At 43.0% G+C, this 20081-nt stretch overlaps 1 protein-coding gene across 9 annotated transcripts in view; it reads left to right on the plus strand.

Moving 5' to 3' along the window:
* Positions 1 to 1629: 1629 nt before the first annotated feature.
* Positions 1630 to 20081, plus strand: part of LOC121269479 (T-cell surface glycoprotein CD3 delta chain-like) — a 58755-nt gene continuing 40303 nt past the window's right edge. For 3 of the 9 annotated variants that reach the window (XM_041174057.1, XM_041174060.1, XM_041174054.1), the window contains exons 1-2: positions 1630 to 1702; positions 1806 to 1875. In XM_041174057.1, the coding sequence (XP_041029991.1) occupies positions 1821 to 1875 (55 nt within the window). In that variant the 5' untranslated portion in view covers positions 1630 to 1702; positions 1806 to 1820. Of the gene's footprint in view, positions 1703 to 1805; positions 1876 to 10086; positions 10105 to 11296; positions 11489 to 11742; positions 11875 to 12990; positions 13041 to 14448; positions 14836 to 20081 lie in introns of those variants that run through there. The other 6 variants (XM_041174058.1, XM_041174056.1, XM_041174055.1 and 3 more) reach the window with 5 other exon arrangements.

Raw genomic sequence — 20081 nt, forward strand, 5'->3', positions numbered from 1 at the left:
AAAGAGTGGGTGCAATATTACACCTAACCAGGTGAAGCTCAGAAACAATGTGTTTATTTTTTTAAAAAGCTTACAAGTAAAGTGGGTACGAAATGGTTTTATTGTTAGAAGATTTAAAGTTAAGAAAACCTAGTGACAATGAGAATTTGCATTCAAAGAGGAAAATATGTATAAAAAAATAGAAGGCTGTTGGTAAAAGGGGGAAAGATTCTAAGATCTAAAGCCTCCAGCCTGTAAGCCTCAAGCCTGTCTGCAAGGATCCAGAAAGAAACTTATTTTGAATGCTTTGCCAGGGTTCTGTTTAATTCTATGTTTTACTGTTGCTTTACTGGGGGTCTGAGAGTGAGATTAATTAGGGGATTTTTGTAGTTATTAAAGTAGTAATTTGGAGACATATGTATGTGCTTACAATCTTTCTTGTATTAATAAATGTTTAATTTAGTTTTATAAAAAAAACTCTTGAGACTTGGTAATCTTATTACTACTGAATTTAAAACCTGCATCTCGAAACAAGCAAGTTGCAAAAATGGATTGTGACAGTTAATTCAAGTTTCCCTCTGGGATTTGAACAACTCAACCTTTACCATCGGCCGTGTCATAACACAATATCAAAATGGAGAGGTTCTAACTATCAGGAAATTTGAACAGTTTGGGATTTTTTTCTCTAGGAAAGAGAAGGCTGAGAGTTGTCCTGATCGAGGCTTTCCAAATCATGAGGAGATGTGATCAGGTAGCTGTGGGGGACGCCAGAACTAGGCCTAAATATAAGACAGTCACTAATAAATCCAATGAGAAATTCAGGAGAAACTTCTTTACCCAGGTGAGAATGTGGAACTCACTACCACAGGGAGTGGTTGAGGTGAATAATGCAGATACATTTATGGAGAAGCTGGAAAAGCAGATGAGGGAGAAAGGAATAGAAGGATATGGAGATAGAGTGAGATGAATATGGGGTGGGGGACGGAAAGACCAGCATGGAGCCATCAGGCTGAATGGCCAGCTTCTGTGCTGTAAATTCTATTTAATCAGGTTGCAGAGTGCTCATTCACTGAGTACCTGTGCATTAATGTATACCTGGCCGTGTGTAAGCGCTGCTAAAGTTGACTGAACCTGTTGCGTTACTGTGTCTTAAAACTGAATTGAAGAAACTAATACTCATCCTGGCGTGTGGCCCCAGATTGGTGCTTTGGCACTGCAGGTCCAGGCTTGGCCAGTAGAGTGCGCACACAGGCTGCTCTGTGGCTGTGAGTTGCTGAGTGGTATCTATGGTGTGTATTAGCTCACAGTGCATTGGTCAACAATTAATATGGAATAAAAATGTTAAAAGGGTACAAGCATTCATTGAAGGGACAGAATATCCAAGGAGGAGTTTTCTCCCTAAAACTTGCTCCTGGATTCATGTTGAAATTCCAACCCTCAGTCTCCAGGGTCCCAGTCACCACCATTGACACAGTTGACACAGAGTTAGACAGATCGAGTGTCAATATTTTATACTTAAATTCAGTTTTTTGTGAACCGCAGGCGGCTTGTGGGATTAAAAATATTTTTGCCTCTTCAGAGAGAGAATCGGTTATTCAGGTTCTGAGTGACAGAATGACGTTCAATGGAGAGACAAGCATCATTAAAACCACCTCTTTCCTGTTTCTGTGTCTGAGGGGGAGAATTATCAGAGGGCAGATTCTCAACTTACTGGAAAAATCTCGTCAGTCTGTTTTTTTTATCAAATTTCACTCGCCTTCCTTAGTTGAAGATTGTTTCAGCCGTTTAAAAAAATAATATTTTATTGTTTGTTTTTTATTTCCCAGTAAAGGATCCAAAAGATGCGATGTCACGTTCAGCTCATAATCGTCACGATTGTGACAATCCTGCTCTTCGGTAAGTGAAGCATTTTACAGCAAAGTTTTATATTTACAGAGAAAAAAAACCGATCCAATATTTGTCAAACTGCACCATTTCCTTTATGCCGTTGGCTTCAGTGTGTCAGCGACAGAGCTGAAATAAAATCACATTTTTAATTCTCAGTAAATTAACCTTCCCGCCTCTGCATTGTCTTAGATTTGATGCTGCCCCTATTATTTACAAAAATAATTTCTATTAATTTCTGCTCCGAAATTTTAGAATTAAGGTGAGGGAGGTGATTATTTGTGAAATACATTTGTTACTAAGAAGAAATAGAAATAAGATTGAAACGCCCAGTTACCGCCGCTGGTGTTAAATTGAAGACTCCGCACATTTACTGCAGGCTACAGTTTCCTATAAAATCCCACATTTACCCTCCACATTCTTTTGAGGATGGGGAAGAAATATTTTTTTTAGCAGAAGTGCTTGAAGTTTGAGCTTCAGTTTTTCAGTGCGCGGCTGGATTTGTAATATTCTCTGTTTAAAAAAAAACAAAATGCTGCGGATGCTGGAAATCGGAAATAAAAACAGAAAATACCGGGAAAACTCAGCAGGTCTGAGAGCATCTGTGGAGAGAGAGACAGAGTCTTTAGCTCTGAAGAAGAGGTCATACGGGCTCGAAACGTTAACTCTGTTTCTCTCTGCACAGATGCCGTCAGACCCGCCGAGTTCATCCAGCATTTTCTGTTTTTATTTGTCATATTCTCTGTTAGCAGAGACCACACCGCACTTAACATCAGTCACAAATTCAACAGAATCAGTCTGAAACTTTGACTTGAGGAAAAGGAGAGATTTTCACAGCTGGGAAAAGAATAATGATTTGTTGGGAAACGCAGCAGCTGATTAAACTCTGCGTAAAATCGTGAAGATTATAAATTAATCACTTTTAAAATCCTGAATGTGGTTAAATTGATCATAATTTGCTGATCTATTTCTTTACATTTTAAAAGTTTCAAACAAATAAGCTACGTTAAGGAAAGTCCTTAAGAATGCTTGTCAGCAATATAAAATGTTTAATTTTTTTAATATTAAAAGGGCCAATGTTTATGCCACTTGAGTGGAAAAGTTTTAAAACTTTTTTTTCAAAGTAGTTTTGCTGCTTGAACACCTGTTTGTGGCTTTACATTCCTGCAGCTTCAGAAATCATGTTCATTGCGCTCACACACACATTTCAATTCAATATTCTGCAGAAGGCGTGTTTGCCGCATTCGCTCTAACCCTTTCCCCGCGCACACGCCCCGCGCCGCCCCGCCGCGCGCGCTCCGGCTCCGGCCGCGTGCCCCAGAGCCCGCGCGCTCCTGAGGGCGGCCGCCCGCCCGGCGCGCGTGCGCACAAACCACACCTCCCAGTTCCTCAAGCTTCACAGTTACTCAGATGTCAGAAGATAAAAGATGTTTTAACCAGAAAGAAAGAGAGAGAGAGCCAGGTGGCATTTTACTGACATATTTCTAAGCCTGGGTTAAACCCACGAGTCGCTGCCAATCTATAAAGCAACAGTTCCCTCTAACTGACTCTCAGGTTGTGTGTTAAGTTTGATATTTACATACTCTCCAGAGTCCAAGACAGGTCAGAATCATAGAAACCTCAGTCCAGATTATTGGAATCCATATTGGAGCAAAGCCATTTAATCCCATTTCCCATTTGAATTTGACCTGTTAAATGTTTCTCTAATTACCACTTAAATGTTGAGTTTGACTTGGCTTCAGTAGCACCTTGTGGTAAATTGGAATATTATTTAAATGGTGAGTGAGCAAGTGGGACCTATGGTGGAGTGAAGGGACTTAGGGGGTTACAAATACACACACACACAGTGAGCTCTAACAATTTGTGGCAAATTAGAAACTGGACATGACTGGGAAGGAAACAACTGAATAAAATATCAGCATTTATATTGAAAAGGCAGATGTTTCTATGTTGGAAAAAGGCACAAGATATGAAGGATATCGTCTAGGATAAGAGCCCATTCTGGATGGTGCAGCCATCATGTCCATCGCTGGCTTATCTCTACTGCCACACAATTCAATTTAGGTTCTAACAGAGAGAACTGAGCAATGTTATGGGAAAATGAGTAGAATTTTCAGGATGGCTTGACCTCTGAACTTTTTTCTCATGTGGAATCTGGAATTGGGCATTACTGCAAGGTGACGGAACATAGAGCAAGTTGTTCACTCAAAAAAGAGTAACCTGATTACTAACATAGGATTAATTAATGGAATATTGAAAAGATACACTAACATCTCATTGTAAATTCTTGTTTTCTACAGCATGTTGAAAATATTATGTCATCTGTCAGTGAAGGAAACGTTTTGGGGTTTGGGGAAGAAGTTTCCAGTTGCGCATCTACCTCTCAAATTGCCATGGAATCTGAGAGTGATGCGGATGTTTTTGAGGGCACTGTTCCTGAAAGGCTCACAGCTCCCAGTGGGAGTAAGGCTGAGGGGCAGCGGGATGGAGAATGGACCAACACAACTAAAAATATTCATGTCCCACCCTTCACAGAAGCTACTGGCCCTCAACACCAGCTTCCTAGCACTGCTAGTCCCCTCGACTATTTCAGTTTACTGTGGCCAGACACTGTGTTTGACACCATTGCAGAAGAGACTAACCGTTACGCTACACAGTGCCAGGAGAGAGCTGGAAAGAGGGACTCCTTTTGGATTCCCACTGATTCCCAGGAAATTAAAGCATTCCTGGCTATCAACATAATGATGGGCATCAAACAGCTGCCTCGCATCTCCCTATATTGGAGCCAAGATACCGCCCTGCGCTGCCCATGGATCTCTTCTGCTATGTCCAGGGATAGGTTTTGGAAAATGAATCAGTATCTCCATTTGCGGGACAACAGAGGGGCTCTGGATAAATCAGATCCCGATCATGACCCAGTATTTAAAGTCCGAGCCCTAATGGAGGTTGTACGCTGCCATTTTGGCCAGTGTTATAGACCAAATCGTGAGCTCAGTGTTGATGAAGGGATGGTTGCTTACAAAGGGAGACTCTATTTCAAGCAGTATGCTCCTGCTAAACCCACAAAATGGGGCTTGAAAGTCTGGATGTTGTGCGAGGCAGAAAGCGGCTACTGCCTGAACTTTAACATATATACCGGACGGCGGAGAATTGGGTCACAGAACACCCTTGGCTATGATGTGGTGATGGATCTGTGCAGCCCTTATTTACATTGCAATCACCACATCTACTTTGATCGCTTTTTCACAAGCCCTGCTTTGCTGGAACATCTCGAGATCTGTGGTACACAGGCATGTTCAACAACACACCTTAACCGCAAAGGACTGCCCATTCCAGCCAGGAAAATAAAGTTAAAGAAACAAGGAGATGTTCTATTCTTTCAGAAAGGATCTTTATTGTTAACTATTTGGAAAGATAAAAGACAAGTAGCAACACTCTCAACAAATCAAAATGCCAAAATGATTGCATGCTCTGGGACAGTTAAACCTCAAGCAGTGATTGAGTATAATAAATACATGGGTGGTGTTGACCTTTCTGATCAAATGAGAAGCTATTATCCTGTAGGTCGTCCTTCTAAAAAGTGGTGGAGATGTGTATTGTGGTATTTAATGAACATTACCATCGTGAATGCTTGGCTTATTTTCAAAAGGTCATCTCATGACCCCCCGCTCCCAAGCCGCTACGACCACCTCAACTTCAGAACATCTCTGGCCAAGATGCTGCGAGGAGATTATTCAGCCGGAGTGAGCAGGAAAGGGAGACTGTCTTCATCATCGGAAACCAGATACCAAGTGACCTTCTCCAACCCCAGTGCGCACAATGTAGTAAAAATAGAGGGACGGAAGAAAGTGTGTCGCGAGTGCTCAAAGCACAAACGCAAGACTGTGTCTGGGAGATCGGTGGAAACATCGTTTAAGTGTGAATTCTGTGAAGTTCCATTGTGTAGAATTGGCTGCTTCAAGAATTACCACCAATCTCTGCCTTAACATAACACATGGAGGCTAGGGGGCTGCCAACACCCCAGGATTGTCCTGGAATCTCCAAAAATTTAGAATTATCCTCCTGGATGTTGCTGTGAACAGCCCGGGAGGAAATTTATAGCAGAATTAAAAATTTGTGTATTTCTAATGTTTACAGAAAGTTGTTAGGTTGTACAGAACTTGAGCATTGTTGAAAAAAGACATTGTGTCAAAGCTTTTCATCTTGCACTCATCAGGACAATATATCAATGTAGGGGAAACAATAACTTTATACTGTATAAAAAGAGAGTGCTGATTGGTTGGCAAATGGCATTGCCATTAAGAATGCACCAGTTAATGGTGACTGACTGTTAACTGCCAAGCAGTGTTTGAAATTTAAACCAAGCAGCTTGACTCTGGTTGGTTAAGGCATTGCCCTGAGGAATGAACTAGCGAATGGCTATCACTTGTTTAGCTGAAACAGGCGCAATGTGTGTACGTGTTCTTTCTGTCTACAAAGAACAGGGCCTGTGTATTAATATATGTAGCTTCCAGTACACACAAATATGCCGCACTGCAAGGCTGACTGACAATCTTAAATTGGTTCTCAGTGTAATTTTTAGCATATTGAGGATTATCTAGCAAATGTTGTCCAATCACAGAAACACATCTAATGTTGGACACTGTGTTTTGAGTTTTGCAAGCATGGGCTGCTTGGCTCTGGTCTGTACCCTACTGTTGTGAACAGCAGCTGGGACATGCTGTTGGATATGATCCGCTAGTCTTTGGGACTTCAGGCCTACATATCTAGCATCACACTGGCACTGAAATTCATACACCACATTACTCATTTGTGTGATAGGGAGAACGTCTTTTTGTCTTGACAGCAGCATCCTGTTAGTGGTGAATACCACTCGTGTTGCTACTGCATAGTAGCTGTGTGAAACAGCTAGCTTCACCTGCTGCTCAAATTTTTGAGATATCTTGCCCTTCCAGAGTAATCTGAGGTAGAGAGGCCACTTTTTAGGGCCTGTTCATGACTTTGCTTGATATACAGCGAGAAATGATCTGATCAGGGCCATTATCCCACAGGATGTCTTTGATGCCCCTATTTCAGCAACAAGCTTGCATGATGAGCAAATGGCTTAGGCCCTATTTACAAGGTTTCTGATAAGGCCAATCTTGTAGTGCATGGAACTGTAAGAATCCCAACGCGCATATTGACCAGTGAAGGTAGGCTTGCGGTACACCATGGTCAAGAACCCCCTGGCAGATTTCTCAACTAGTACATCAGGGAAGGGGAGTTCATTTGACTGCTCCATTTCAAAGATAAATTTGAGCACAGGATGGAGCCCATTAAGGGGTGTAAGAAAATTGTTACATGTAGCTGTGGATTAGCAAAGGGGTAGTAGGCTCGGTGTCATTCAATCAAAGCCACATTTCTCATGGAACCCAACAAAGATGTTTGCGAGAGCTGGGCCTAGAGTCGATCCCATGGCAACACCATCTGTTTGGGCAAACATGGTGTCATTAACACTGAACTGAACTGCGTGACTTACTGAGTTCATAAGTTCAATGAATACTGATTCACGCAATGATGGTGGGTCTAGATCACTATGATATAGTGCTATGTGCTAATACCTCTGGCTTCCTTAAGTGGAACATTGGTGAATTGTCTAGCAATGTCAAATGAGCACATGGACACAGCATTGCTATCAATATGCAAGTCCTATATGGTCTTTGCACAGTAGCAGCAGTGTGTACCACCTACAAGATGCACTGCAGGAACCCGCCAAGGCTCCTTAGACAGCACCTTCCAAGTCCGCGACCATTACCATCTAGAAGGACATGGGCATCAGATAGATGGGAACACCACCACCTGGAAGTTCCCCTCTAAGCCACTCACCAAACTGACTTGGAAATATATCACCGTTCCTTCAATGTCAATGGGCCAAAATCCTGGAACACCCTCCCTAACAGCACTGTGGGTGTATCTACACCACATGGACTGCAGCGGTTCAAGAAGGCAGCTCACAACCACCTTCTCAAGGGCAACTAGGAATGGGCAAAAAATGCTGGCCCAGCCAGCGATGCCCACATCTCATGAATGAATAAAAAAACTGCAACAGGCCTGCACTCATTTTCCCATCTGAAATATTCAACTTTTGTCACTGTTTTCAAATAGCATTTTGTGCTAATTTTTTGTAGAAGTATTGTAATTCCAAGCAGCGATCCTGTGTTATTCCTGATGGCTGGTCCTTGGATCATAGTTACGATGTTTAAGTTGCTCATGTGAAGCTTTTTTTGAGTTGTTTTGCCTTTTGGAACTCGCTGTTGGGAAATAGCAGTCAGTAAGGTCACTTGGAAGGTAAACTTTAGTGCCACAGGTCTATAGATTTGTTGGTGTTTGTAAACCCGTGACTTAAATCCTGTGAGCCACTTGAAGTTATCTTTTGATAGTGAAATGTGTTGACTGTATTTGGTGCAATCTTCTTTGATGAGGTCAAGGCTAAATTTACAGCTGCTGCAGTTTTAGCCTGTTTGATGCCCAATTTGGGTTTGGGGAAGGGGTGATGTTGTGTTGGTCATGTTTGCTGGTGGATTTTTAATTCAACTAGAGTAGAAATAAGGTCCAGTGACTGAAGTCGAGAGTGTTTTGAACAGAGGATTGTGCCTCAGGTCATTGTGCCGGCTTGCTCAATAACTGACAGATCCCAGAGGATTTTAATGGGGAGAATTTTCTCCCCGTCGGGAGGGGGCTGAGTGGGAGGGGGCAGGTCCGCAGCCGATCGCCGCCATTTTTCATGGGCGGGCCAATTAAGGCTGAGCGCTCCCTGTGCGTGCGGGGGGAGGAGGCTGAGTCGGGATCTGTGTTCTTCCGCGCATGCGCATGGAACAGAAATCTCCGAGGCACAGAGCTACCTCAGGGAGATTAACTTCATTATGAAATATGTAAATAACGAAAAAAAACATTTTTTGACATGTCTCCTCATGTGAAGTGTCACATGAGCTGGGACATGTCAATAAATTCTGCATAAAAAAATCTATTTGAATTATAAATCCTTCATGAAACCTCACCCCACCCGCGGATGAGGTTTCATGATAAATGTGAGGGCTGCCTGGGCTCTTCACCTGCCCCCTACCCCCCCTCCGCTCTGCTAATCCTTTTAATTAGTTTCTAAATGTCCTCAATAGGCCTTTGACAATTCAGCGGGTGCACAGCCGACTCCGGCGAGTGGGGCCCACCTCCCCCTGCAATGCTGCTCCGAAGATCCTGGCCAATGAACTAATTGTTGGTTTCCGAATGTTCCACCGTGTGATTCTTGGTGACAATTTTCCACAAGGAAATCTGTACATCAGCCTTGCTATTCGTAAATAAACCTTTCATTGCTTTACTGCCAGATTCAGACAATGAAATCATTATCCTGGATCAATTTTACTCAAAGATGGTAACGTTTGTAATGAACAGCCTGGGGCTTGGGATATTCTGCCACCTCTTTGTGCTTTCATGAAAGTTTCTAATGAACTCATATCTAATTGAAAGTACGATCTTTTATGTAGCTACAACTATTATTTAATAAATATTTTATGATCAAGCTGTGAGCGGTTTACAATGAAAGCAAAATGCTGCGGATGCTGGAAAACTGAAATAAAAACAGAAAGTGCTGGAAAAACTCAGCAGGTCTGACAGCATCTGTGGAGAGGGAAACAGAGTTAACGTTTCAAGTCTGTATGACCCTTCTTCAGAGCTCTGACTTCAGCCCAATTTAACAGAAATCTATCACGGAGTGGCAAACTATGTGAAGACATTTTTGACACAATTGTTAAAGTTGATTTGAAGATTGGCTCAAAGTCAATATTCTTGGCTCATATGAAGTCGAAAAGCCGAGAAACCAGCAGCTTTACATTGGTTGTGAGAACTTCAGCCACTTCTAAGAATATCTTGTCAGCAGTGTCTGTTCCTTGGATATAGGAGCTGTTAATGAGACTCTGTTATTTTTATAATTTATTTTATTTGTTCCTGCATTGAATAGACAGGATATTGGGAGGAAGATTCATGATCAAATCTGTGGAGATGAGGAACTGGTTTCTACTGGGGCCCAATAGTAAACATTATCACTCATGATGTTGGAATTTCAGCTGCATGAATATAAATATGTCCACCACCTGGAATCAGAGTTCACTATATTTTTTAAAAATTTAAGCTTCAACTGCAATCTTTACTTCTGAGAGTGACTGATTTCTTGTTTTCTTTCTAATCCAGGGCCTTCTCATGCAATTGGTAAGCAGCTTTTTGACGTTTTTATTATCTGGGTCAGAAGTAACTTGAAAAGGCAGTAAAATGATAAATGTGAAGGTTTGGATTTACTGGTTTATCAGAATCCCCACCCTTTAAATTTTTAGTTTTGTTGTGCTATCTCCGGCAGGAGATTGAGTAGCTACTCTTGCCCTTTTCTTTGCCATCGTGTCCAAGTGCCAGAGACTGAAATAGACCCTGGGGGTGCAGGGGGAGATTTACCACCACCACCATCCACCACCGCCCCCCCCCACCGCCCCACCCCCCCACCCCCACCCCCCCCCCCCCCCCCCCCCGCCCCCACCACACACACACTCACACACACACACACACACATACACACACTCCCTCGATTTCTGCTTTGTGTTCTCTCTTCGAAGATACTTTGGGGGCTCGCTAGGCAGGTATGTGAGTGTGCAGCTGTTTCCAAATGTTAAATATTTGCTTCACTAAATTCAACTTAGCTTGTTGGGAAAGAAGAGAAATTAAAAGAGGGCACAGAGGATGTGACATGATTTTTTCCTGAGAAAAGACTGGGGATACTAATGGTTTTCTATATCTGTTATATGCCCTATACATGTTCACCCCAGTTGGTGAAATAATTAAAGATAATCTTGCACAGCTAAATTGCAGAATCTGAGTTAAAGTCACCCCTGTGGCTGTTTGAATTCAGTTTTTAAAAAATGTGCAAATTTTTAAAATTCTTTCATGGGACCTGGGTGTTATTGGCCAGGCCAGTATTTATTATCCATCCCTAATTGCCCTTGAGAAGGTGGCGGTGAATCACCTTCTTGAATCGCTGCAGTTCAATTCAGTAGGAAGCCGATCAATAGGTAGGTCCCATTCTGTGAGAAACATCAGGGAAGCAGTGGGATGTTTAGGACAATTCAGCCATTTTCGTGGTCATTCTATCTGCAAATCACCAGATTTCATCAGTTCAATTCCAAACTTGTCTTGAGGGGATTTGAACTCTCAGCTTCGAGATAGTTTGTCCGATGCCTTAACCTCACCCTGGCGTCAGTGAAATGGGAAGGTTCATTCCTCTTTCTTTCCATTCATAACCCTTCTTGCTATTTAACATTCTACACAAACCTTGACCTGAGATTTAGGAATTGCAGCAACTAGATATCAGTGGAACTGTTGGACTGTTGTTCAGTCTCTGGATGTTGTTTCCCAGTGATCAAGGAAGAGGCAAATGGAATTACTTTGGAGTGTCCACGTGCTAAACACTGGGAAAAAGACGGAATGATGTATGAGAAGCTGACGGATAATGGGAATATCAAACTAGCAAAGCTGTCAGACAGTGACACCGGAGAGTATAGCTGCACTGATGATCATCAAAGGTCCTCCGCTTATGTGTTTATCAAACGTGAGTTCTTTTCTGTTCACTCTTTGAAGAAATGTGATTAGTGTTGTTAGTGAGTGTGTCTCCTCGATGCTGGATTGCCAGACATGAGTTTCTGATTGTGACAATTGTCCGATTGATTTGGGAGCTGAGCTGAGGATAGTGGGGACTATCTGAATACTGTGGTGTACACACCCCCCAAGGCAAAATGTAAATGATTTATAAAGTTGAAAAGAAAGATCAATATGACCGGTGTTTTACCCTGTCCCTGATTTCAGTCTGTAAGAATTGTGTGGAGCTGGATCCCAGCACTATCTCTGGGATTGTGATTGGAGACATCATTGCCACTGTCTTCATCGCTCTGGCCATATATTGTGTGACTTCTTCAAACAAGGGCAAAGCTTCTCAAGGTACAATATTGCTTTTATTTTTTCTAATTTCCCCTTATCCTTCACTGAAGACACTGACTTATCGCACCCATGGTGAAACCTCCATCACATTGGCCAAGACCTTCACTCATGACAGAGCCAGATTTGGTTCCATTCCACTAAGGGTCATTGCACAGTGATCAGGAACAAGAAACCTGCTCTCTTTTCTCAGCCAGACTCACTGAGGGAAATTGCAGTGTCTACCTCCAGCCATGGTTGAGATCAGCAAAGCCCACAGTGGAGGAATGGAATCTGAATGGTCTCAGGTTGACTGACTCCAACCCTACTGCCTTTACCACTGAGTCATTGGAGAAGCAGAAGAAAAGGAAGAGGCCATTTAGCCCTTTGCACCCATTACACTGGAAGGGAGAAGCCATTCAAGCCTTTGAACCTGTTACACCATTCAGTTAGATTATGTCAGACCTGTATGTCAAATCCATTCATCTACCTCTGTTCCATATCTCTCGATCCCTCTGCTCAACAAAAATCCGTTAACCTCAGTCTGGAAAGCCTCAGTTGACCTCCAGCATCCGCATCCACAGCTTTTTGGGAAGGAGTTCCAATTTCCACTCCTCTTAGTATGAAGGAATACTCTCAGACATCACCCCTGAATAGCCTCCGCACCCCCCCCCCCCCCGCCTCAATCTTCCAAACTAAAAGGGGAATATAAGTTTAGTCTGTGCAACCATTCCTTATAACTTAACGCTTTAAACCCCTGGGAAAATCCTGATGAATCTGCGTCACCTCCATTTCAAAGCCAATGATTCCTTCCTGAGCTTTGGTGCCCAGTTACTCCAGCTGGGGTCTAACTAGAATAACAGTAACATTAACATCCACCCATTTTACTGCAGTTTGCTTTGACAAAAAGGCCAAGATTCCATTACATTTCTGATGATTGAATTCACTGCTGTTTGGATAGCAAATCTCCCCCTGACCCTTGACTCTGAAACATCAAAATCTTTAAGAATTTGCCTTTTAAGTTGGCGTGCATAAGTATTGTACACCGATTCCTGATTCTCTAATATTTGATGAGCTGTGAGGTTAATGTTTCTGTCTCAGACTATTCCATGTTTCTTACTCCTTGTATTTTTCTTCTAGTTTCTGAGAAGCAGAGTCTTGTTCCTCATGATCATAATGATGTGTATCAGGTAAGTTACAGCTTACAGTAACCATTATGTTGTGTAAATCAAAGACTTGGACCAAATTGTTAAAGTGTAACATCGCATGCTGAGCACCCTGATCCTGTTACTTTCCAGCATAATTCCTAAATTACCCTCACAGTTACCCTTCCCAAATAGTTTGAGTTTTGTCTCTAACTGAACTACAATCCTCCTGGTACCAGAACAGACACGACATTCTGGCCCCAATTTGGGTAGCAGTTGATGTTAAGGCTGTAGGATTTACCCAGGCCTGTGCCAATTCAGGTTTCTTCCCCCATTGAACAAGTTGCTGGGAAGCTGTCACCATGAAGTTTGGTGAATGTTGGGCTATGGGTAACTAGCTGGCATTGAGTGTGGTACATGTGGGTGTCTGTATGCCAACTCCTTTAAAGCACAACACCTGGGCTGATAGCTGAGAACAAGAAGCTAATGTCGATGCCTTGGTCATGGTGAGTTAAATTCATACAAGCCACCATCTGCTGAATGATGAACTCCTGATGTTGTAGGAAGCAAACACATGATATCCAGATGATTAACACTTGTCCTCCATTGAAATTTAACCCAGCTCAGCCACCAACATCCAACCAGCATTCAGCTTTAGAAAGGATGGTGTATCGCAGAATCTTTACAGTGCAGGAGGCCATTCGGCCCATTGAGTCTGCACTGGCTCTCTGAAAAAGCATTTCACCTCATCCCACTCACCTGCCTGATCCTCGTAACTTTCCACATTCTCTCTTTTCAGGTAGCAATCCAATTCCCTTTTGACATCCTCAATTGAACTTGCCTCCACCACCCTTTCCAGAAATTTGTTCTAGACTCCACCATCTCAAATAACAGACTATTTATTTCTCTGTAATGCCCAGTGGAACTAGTCACTGACCAGTCCAATAGATCATGTCAACTGATTGTCCTTCCCAAAGCCACAGGCCTAAAACAATACCTCCATGTGGAATTAGAAGAAAAATTAAAATACCTCTGAAATTAGGGATTATTTTTGATGAAAAGTAGTTAATTCTCCATTAAACTAATGGACCTGGGTTTCACAGTTAACGGGGTCCAATGTTAAGAGAGGAGCCTGTTCCCAGGCCTCTGTAACATCTTCTTTCAAAGCTTGTGAGAGTTATATGTGAACAGCCCAGCATTAGCTAACTTCCCGAAGGAGTCTACCTGTTTGGTACCTCTCTCCTTCGATGGCTGAGGCACAGAAGTCACTGGACTGGGGCGAGGTGGTGCTCCTACAGTCTAGCACCCTGGGGACTTGCTCCTTGGGGTCGATGTGAAGCAAGGGTTTCTTAACCTATGGTGTGAGGGCTGACTGTGGAATGGAGGCAGTAAATATTCTTTCACATTTTCTTTGAATTTTGAATTGTAACACTGTCTTCTTCTGTTTTCTCAGCATCTTGGGAATCGGAGGGGAAGCTGTGAATACAGCCAGCTCACTCCCCGCCTGAAAGTATAAATATTCACGTGCCAGGGATTGAGGACACAGAATGTTAACCAGGCACAGCAGCCGATATCTCCTCACTCTCTGTTTTCACGTTATTGATAATTGTTTTAAGTTTTGGCTGTTGTTGAGGCCAGTTATAATAACCAAATTTATCACTTCCACTGATGTCACGCGGCAAGGCATCAGCTATGAACAAGTCAATGATTAGCTAGGAAATTTTATGAACCTTTTGTGGATTCAGAATTCTTTTTAAGTTGATATTGCACTGTGCAGTTTCACCAGCAGCTGGTTCAGTCAGTGTTTTAGAGCAAGAATAAAATAGGAGAGATGGGGCTGGGCTTCTAGGGACGGGGATGGGAGAAGGGTGCAGCTCTGGGGGGAATGGGGAGGGACTTGGGGACGGGGTGGGGCTCTGGGGAGGGGGGTGGTAAGGGGTGGGGTTCTGGGGAGAAGAATGGGGAGAGGAGGTGTGCAGTTCTGGGGATGGGGGATGGGAGAAGCGTGCAGTTCTGGAGAGGATAGGAGGGGGGATGGGGAGGGATTTGAGGATGGTGGGGTTCTGGGGAGGGAACTCGGGGGAAGGCTGAGGTTCTGGGGAACTCCAGGGAAGATAATCCTACTCCATTTTATAACCCAGGAGCTGAGCTTCTGTTTCCTATAGACACATTTCTTCTTCCCTCTCATAAAAGAGTTGGTGAATCTTTCCATTTCTTCTATATTTTTTATTTCTCTAAATTTTAAAAATATTTTTCTGTATCTAATGCTGCTTTACACATTGTTCTGTGTGTTACTGGCTCAACCCCTTACACTGTGCATGAGCTTTCCAGAATGGAGTAATGGGTTTGATTCTTTCCCTGTGATAATGACTAGTACTTTCTTCCTTATAAAATAAGCAGGAAATAGGAACTGTCTGTCCCGACCTGAATTTAAAATGAATTTTAAACTTTGCTTCAAGAAATTATTTTGCATTTTTTGTCTGTGTTTAAGATGCTGAGAGGAGTGGAAGATATGGATATAAAGAGTCTATTTAGCTTTAACTGTTAGTACTGGTCCAGAGGACAAATGGTTTGTGCAAATGTGGAATACAATCCCATAGTCAATATTCTATCTCCTAATTCCACAGAGAGGAACTGGGTGTGTACCTAGCTGGGGACAGGACTGACAATTATAGGGATCAGTGCGGACAATGAGGATTAGTTAGTTTATTTCACACAGGCTAATGCCAGTTGAATAAATTCAGATGCCAGATGCAACAACCTTCAGCCAGAAGTGCCGAGTGGATGATCCATCTCAATCTCCTCCAGAGGTCCCCAGCATCACAGATGCCAGACTTCGGCCAATTCGATTCACTCCACATGATATCAAGAAATGGCTGAAGGCGCTGGATACTGCAAAGTCTATGGGACCTGACAATAGTCCAGCAATAGTACTGAAGACTTGTGCTCCAGAACTTGCCGTGCCCCCTAGCCAAACTGTTCCTGTACAGTTACAAGACTGGCATCTACCCGGCAATGTGGAAAATTGCCCAGGTATCTCCTGTCCACAAAAAGCAGCTCAGAAGCTGGGAATTCTGTGGTGAGTAACCCATTTCCTGACTCCCCAAAGTCTGTCCATCATCTACAAGGCACAAGTCAGGAGTGTGATGGAATACTCCTCACTTGCCTGGATGAGTGCAGCTCCAACAACACTCATGAAGCTCAACACTGTCCAGGACAAAGCAGCCCCACTTGATTGGCACCACATCCACAAACATTCACTCCCTCCACCACTGACGCACAGTAGCAGCAGTGTGTGTACCATCTACAAGATGCACTGCAGGGATTCACCAAGGCTCCTTAGACAGCACCTTCCAAACTCACAACCACTACCACCTAGAAGGACAAGGACAGCAGATAGATGGGAACACCACCACCTGGAAGTTCCCCTCCAAGTCACTCACCATCCTGACTTGGAAACATATCATCGTTCCTTCACTGTCACTCGGTCAAAATTGTGGAGCTCCCTCCCTAACAGCACTGTGGGTGTACCTACACCACAGGGACTGCAGCGGTTCAAGAAGGCAACTCACCATCACCTTCTCAATGGCATTTAGGGATGAGTAATAATGCTGGCCCAGCCAGCGACACCCACATCCCAATAAGAATGAAGAATAAAAGATCGAAATGAGCAGTGAAATGAACAGGGCCTGATGTCAGGAACACTTCTTGCCAAAAAGAGTGAAAAATACCTGGTGGGAGGAGTGAGGGGATGGTGGCAAGAACTCGTGGGTCACCCAGGAGGCAGTTGGATGAGGGTTGGTTCTTGGTTTCTCTAGAAGAATGAAGCAGAGAGGCCCGTTACACATCTGTCTGTCACACACACTCCTCTAAAGTCAATAGCTAAAATAATGGGGATTTGTGTAACAGTTGGGCATGTAATGGTTGGGTGTGTAAGGGACGAGTATGTAATGGGTGGGTGTATATGTAATTGACAGGTGCATAATTGTCGGGTGTGTAACGGATGGTTATGTAATGGTCGGGTGTGTAACCAGTGGTAGAAATTGAAATCTTCCTATGTATCTGGCCCTGTGAGCTTAGTGAGGTCAGCAGTGGATTCTCTCTCATACTTCCTGTAATGATCATATTTTATGCTGTTTTGCCAATTATTCGCTGCGATAATTTTGTAGTTTGTAGATTTTGAGATCTCTGAAATAAATTGTCTGGAATTCTCACATGTGTATGTGCGTCCTATTTGTTTTCATCAATTGCCAGCAAACAACCCAAAATCAAAAGTGTTGAAGACTTTCATAACCCCCCCGATTAGAATTGTCTGTAACTGGCTCTTGAGTATAATATTCTTGGTATTGTTAGACTAATACAAAACACTTAATGAGTCCGTAAAGGTAGATAACACAGGAGTTTTATTGGAATACAAATTATTCTCCGGCCTACATCTTCCTCAAAGCTATACAAGAGACCAAATCATAGAATGTTGCATCACTTCCTGTGATGATGTACTGATTAGCATATTTAAACTATTAGAATGAACTCATTAACAATCCAACATCCAAGATAATACATTACACTACACTGCATAACCAAACCCAATTAGAAAGCTCTGAAAGAGAGCCATACGGACTCGAAACATTCACTGTTTCTCTCTCCACAGATTCTGCCAGAGCTGCTGAGCTTTTTTAGCATTTTCTGATTTTATTTCAAATTTCCAGCATCTGCAGTATTTTGCTTTTATCCAATTAGAAAGCAGGCTGGGATCTTTCTGAATGGTGAGGTTCTGCCCCAGAAGCATTCCTTCCCGAGCATGAAGACTCTGTATTGACTTAGCCCAGACTGAGTAATATCTGCTCTGTGCTCTCACACAGGCGAGAGACAAAGACGAAAGGGCAATGAGTGAACACCCACAGCTGGGAGATGAAGAAGTTGAAGGTGCTGTGCGAGCGTGAGAGGTGGCTGAGTGTGTGGGAGGTGATGTTCTTATCAGATATTGAGATTCTGCCTGTCTCTGCTGAAACGTCACATCCCTGCTCAGGCTTGGTGTAACCGTCAAACTCCAATTGCCAAAAATAAGCATTGAAAATGAGTAAACAGCTTCTGACAGGCCAGGTATAGATTGTTACCTCTGACAGTGTACAATCTATGTCTGCCCTGCGGTGAGGGTGAGCTGGGGGTGGGGGTGCACCCAGGGAATTCAGGGCAGAGGGACCCCAAGCATTGCTCTCCTGAGCACCTGGTAACACAGAGCGAGCTGGAGGCTCAACCGCAGCATAAACCGCCACTGATACCGGAATACTCTATCGATGTGGCACTGATAGTATAACACACTGCTGACTCTGTACTGATATTGGAACACATTACTCACACCGCTAAATATTAGGCTGCAGCACTGGTACTGTAGCATGTGATTTACACTAATATTATACCATGTGATGCAGAGTGTGTTGTACAAACACTTTCTCCCTCTGCTTCTCCGCACTCTCTGTCTTCCTCAACTCCAACCACCCCTTTCATTGCTCTGCCTTCGCCCTGCATCCTCGCTCTGTTAAAATCTCATTGCTCCATCACCTAATCTAACCTGTTCTGTCCTGAGACCTTAAAGTTGATCTTCCCTATCTGTATTTCACACAATATTGCCTCATATTCAGCGTTCCTGCTCACTATTGTAAATAGTCTTCACATCCCTCATGAACAGGTGTGTGTCTTCACACGCCCATGTTAACGCTCTCTTGATAATAACACATTAGGGCAAGAACCATTCAAGTTGTTTTTTAAAAGGACACTCAAGCTATTGGTGCTTAGACTGAATTCCCACTGTTGCTGCCGTGTTGATCTCATTATCCCCTGTTTTGGAGGATAATGAGCAGTGAACAAGCCGCTAATTGCAAAGGAAAAGTAAAACATCCATTTCAATAAAGACTGGCCTCAGAGTCAGAGTTTGTGTGTCTAAGACCTACTGCAGACCTTGAGTGACATTCCAGTGCAGTACCAAGGGAGTGCTGCACTCCTGGAGGTGCCAATTTATGGATGAGATGCTAAGTCTATCTGCCCTCTCGGATACCATGGCACTGAGGAAAAGCAGAGGCGTTCTTCCCAGTGCCCTGGTCAAACAACATCACTAAAACAGATAATCTGGTCATTATCACATTGCTGTTTGTGGGAGTTTGCTGTGTGCAATCACTGTTTCCTACATCACAGCAGTGATTAGACTTCATTTTAACTACATTGGTTGTAAAGCACTTTGAGATGTCCTGTAGTTATGAAAGAACGTGCACAGGATTACAAATCTCTCAGTAGTGTCTAACTTTTCAATGCAATCGACAATTTGCTTGTACTGAATAAATTCTTGATTCCATTAAGTAGCTCTGCTCAAAGAGAGGCAGTACTGTCAGATTCTATCAGCGGGGCTGCTGATAAGAGCAGTATAACAGCGATTGTGATGAAGTCATCAAGCATCAGCTTCTAAACTCCACCTTCACCTTGCGAAGCAGTCACTGAGCGAGCTCCCTTAACTCGCCTTCAGAGAAATTAGGCTCGTTATTGGCAAGCGATCCAGGATGGAAAGGGTTAATCCTGTTGTTGATGGAATGCCCATTCTCGCTGAAGAGCGATTAATCTGCCTTCAATCAGATTCTTTCCGAATTTGAAGTGTTTTGTCTCATTTAAATATTATTTAACGATTGCATTAAACTGAAACTTTCTACATTACAACAACGGCTACACTTCAAAAATACTTCATTATCTATAAAACGCTTTGGGTCATCTGGAGATTGTGAAACATATTTTAGCAAGATCTTTCTCTCTCGTTGATTAATCTCATTCTCTCTCCTGCTTGCACTGACTGTCGGGCTCCTCTGTTCTAGAAGATTCTTACCCAGGTCAGGATGTACAATTCACAAATAAATGGCTAACTGATTGGACAGGAACCTCATGGAGAAATTTTGTACATTTTTTCTCCAATACCTTGGTAATTATGTTTTTTGTATCAAACAATTCTAGCAATTCATTCCAATTACATTTCAATGGTTATCGGGGGTAGATGGGAATGTGGAGTTGAATGGTGGAGCAGGCTTGAAAGGCCGAGTGGCCTAC

This window comes from Carcharodon carcharias, chromosome 25 (genome assembly GCF_017639515.1).
Source record: "Carcharodon carcharias isolate sCarCar2 chromosome 25, sCarCar2.pri, whole genome shotgun sequence".
NCBI lineage: Eukaryota > Metazoa > Chordata > Chondrichthyes > Lamniformes > Lamnidae > Carcharodon > Carcharodon carcharias.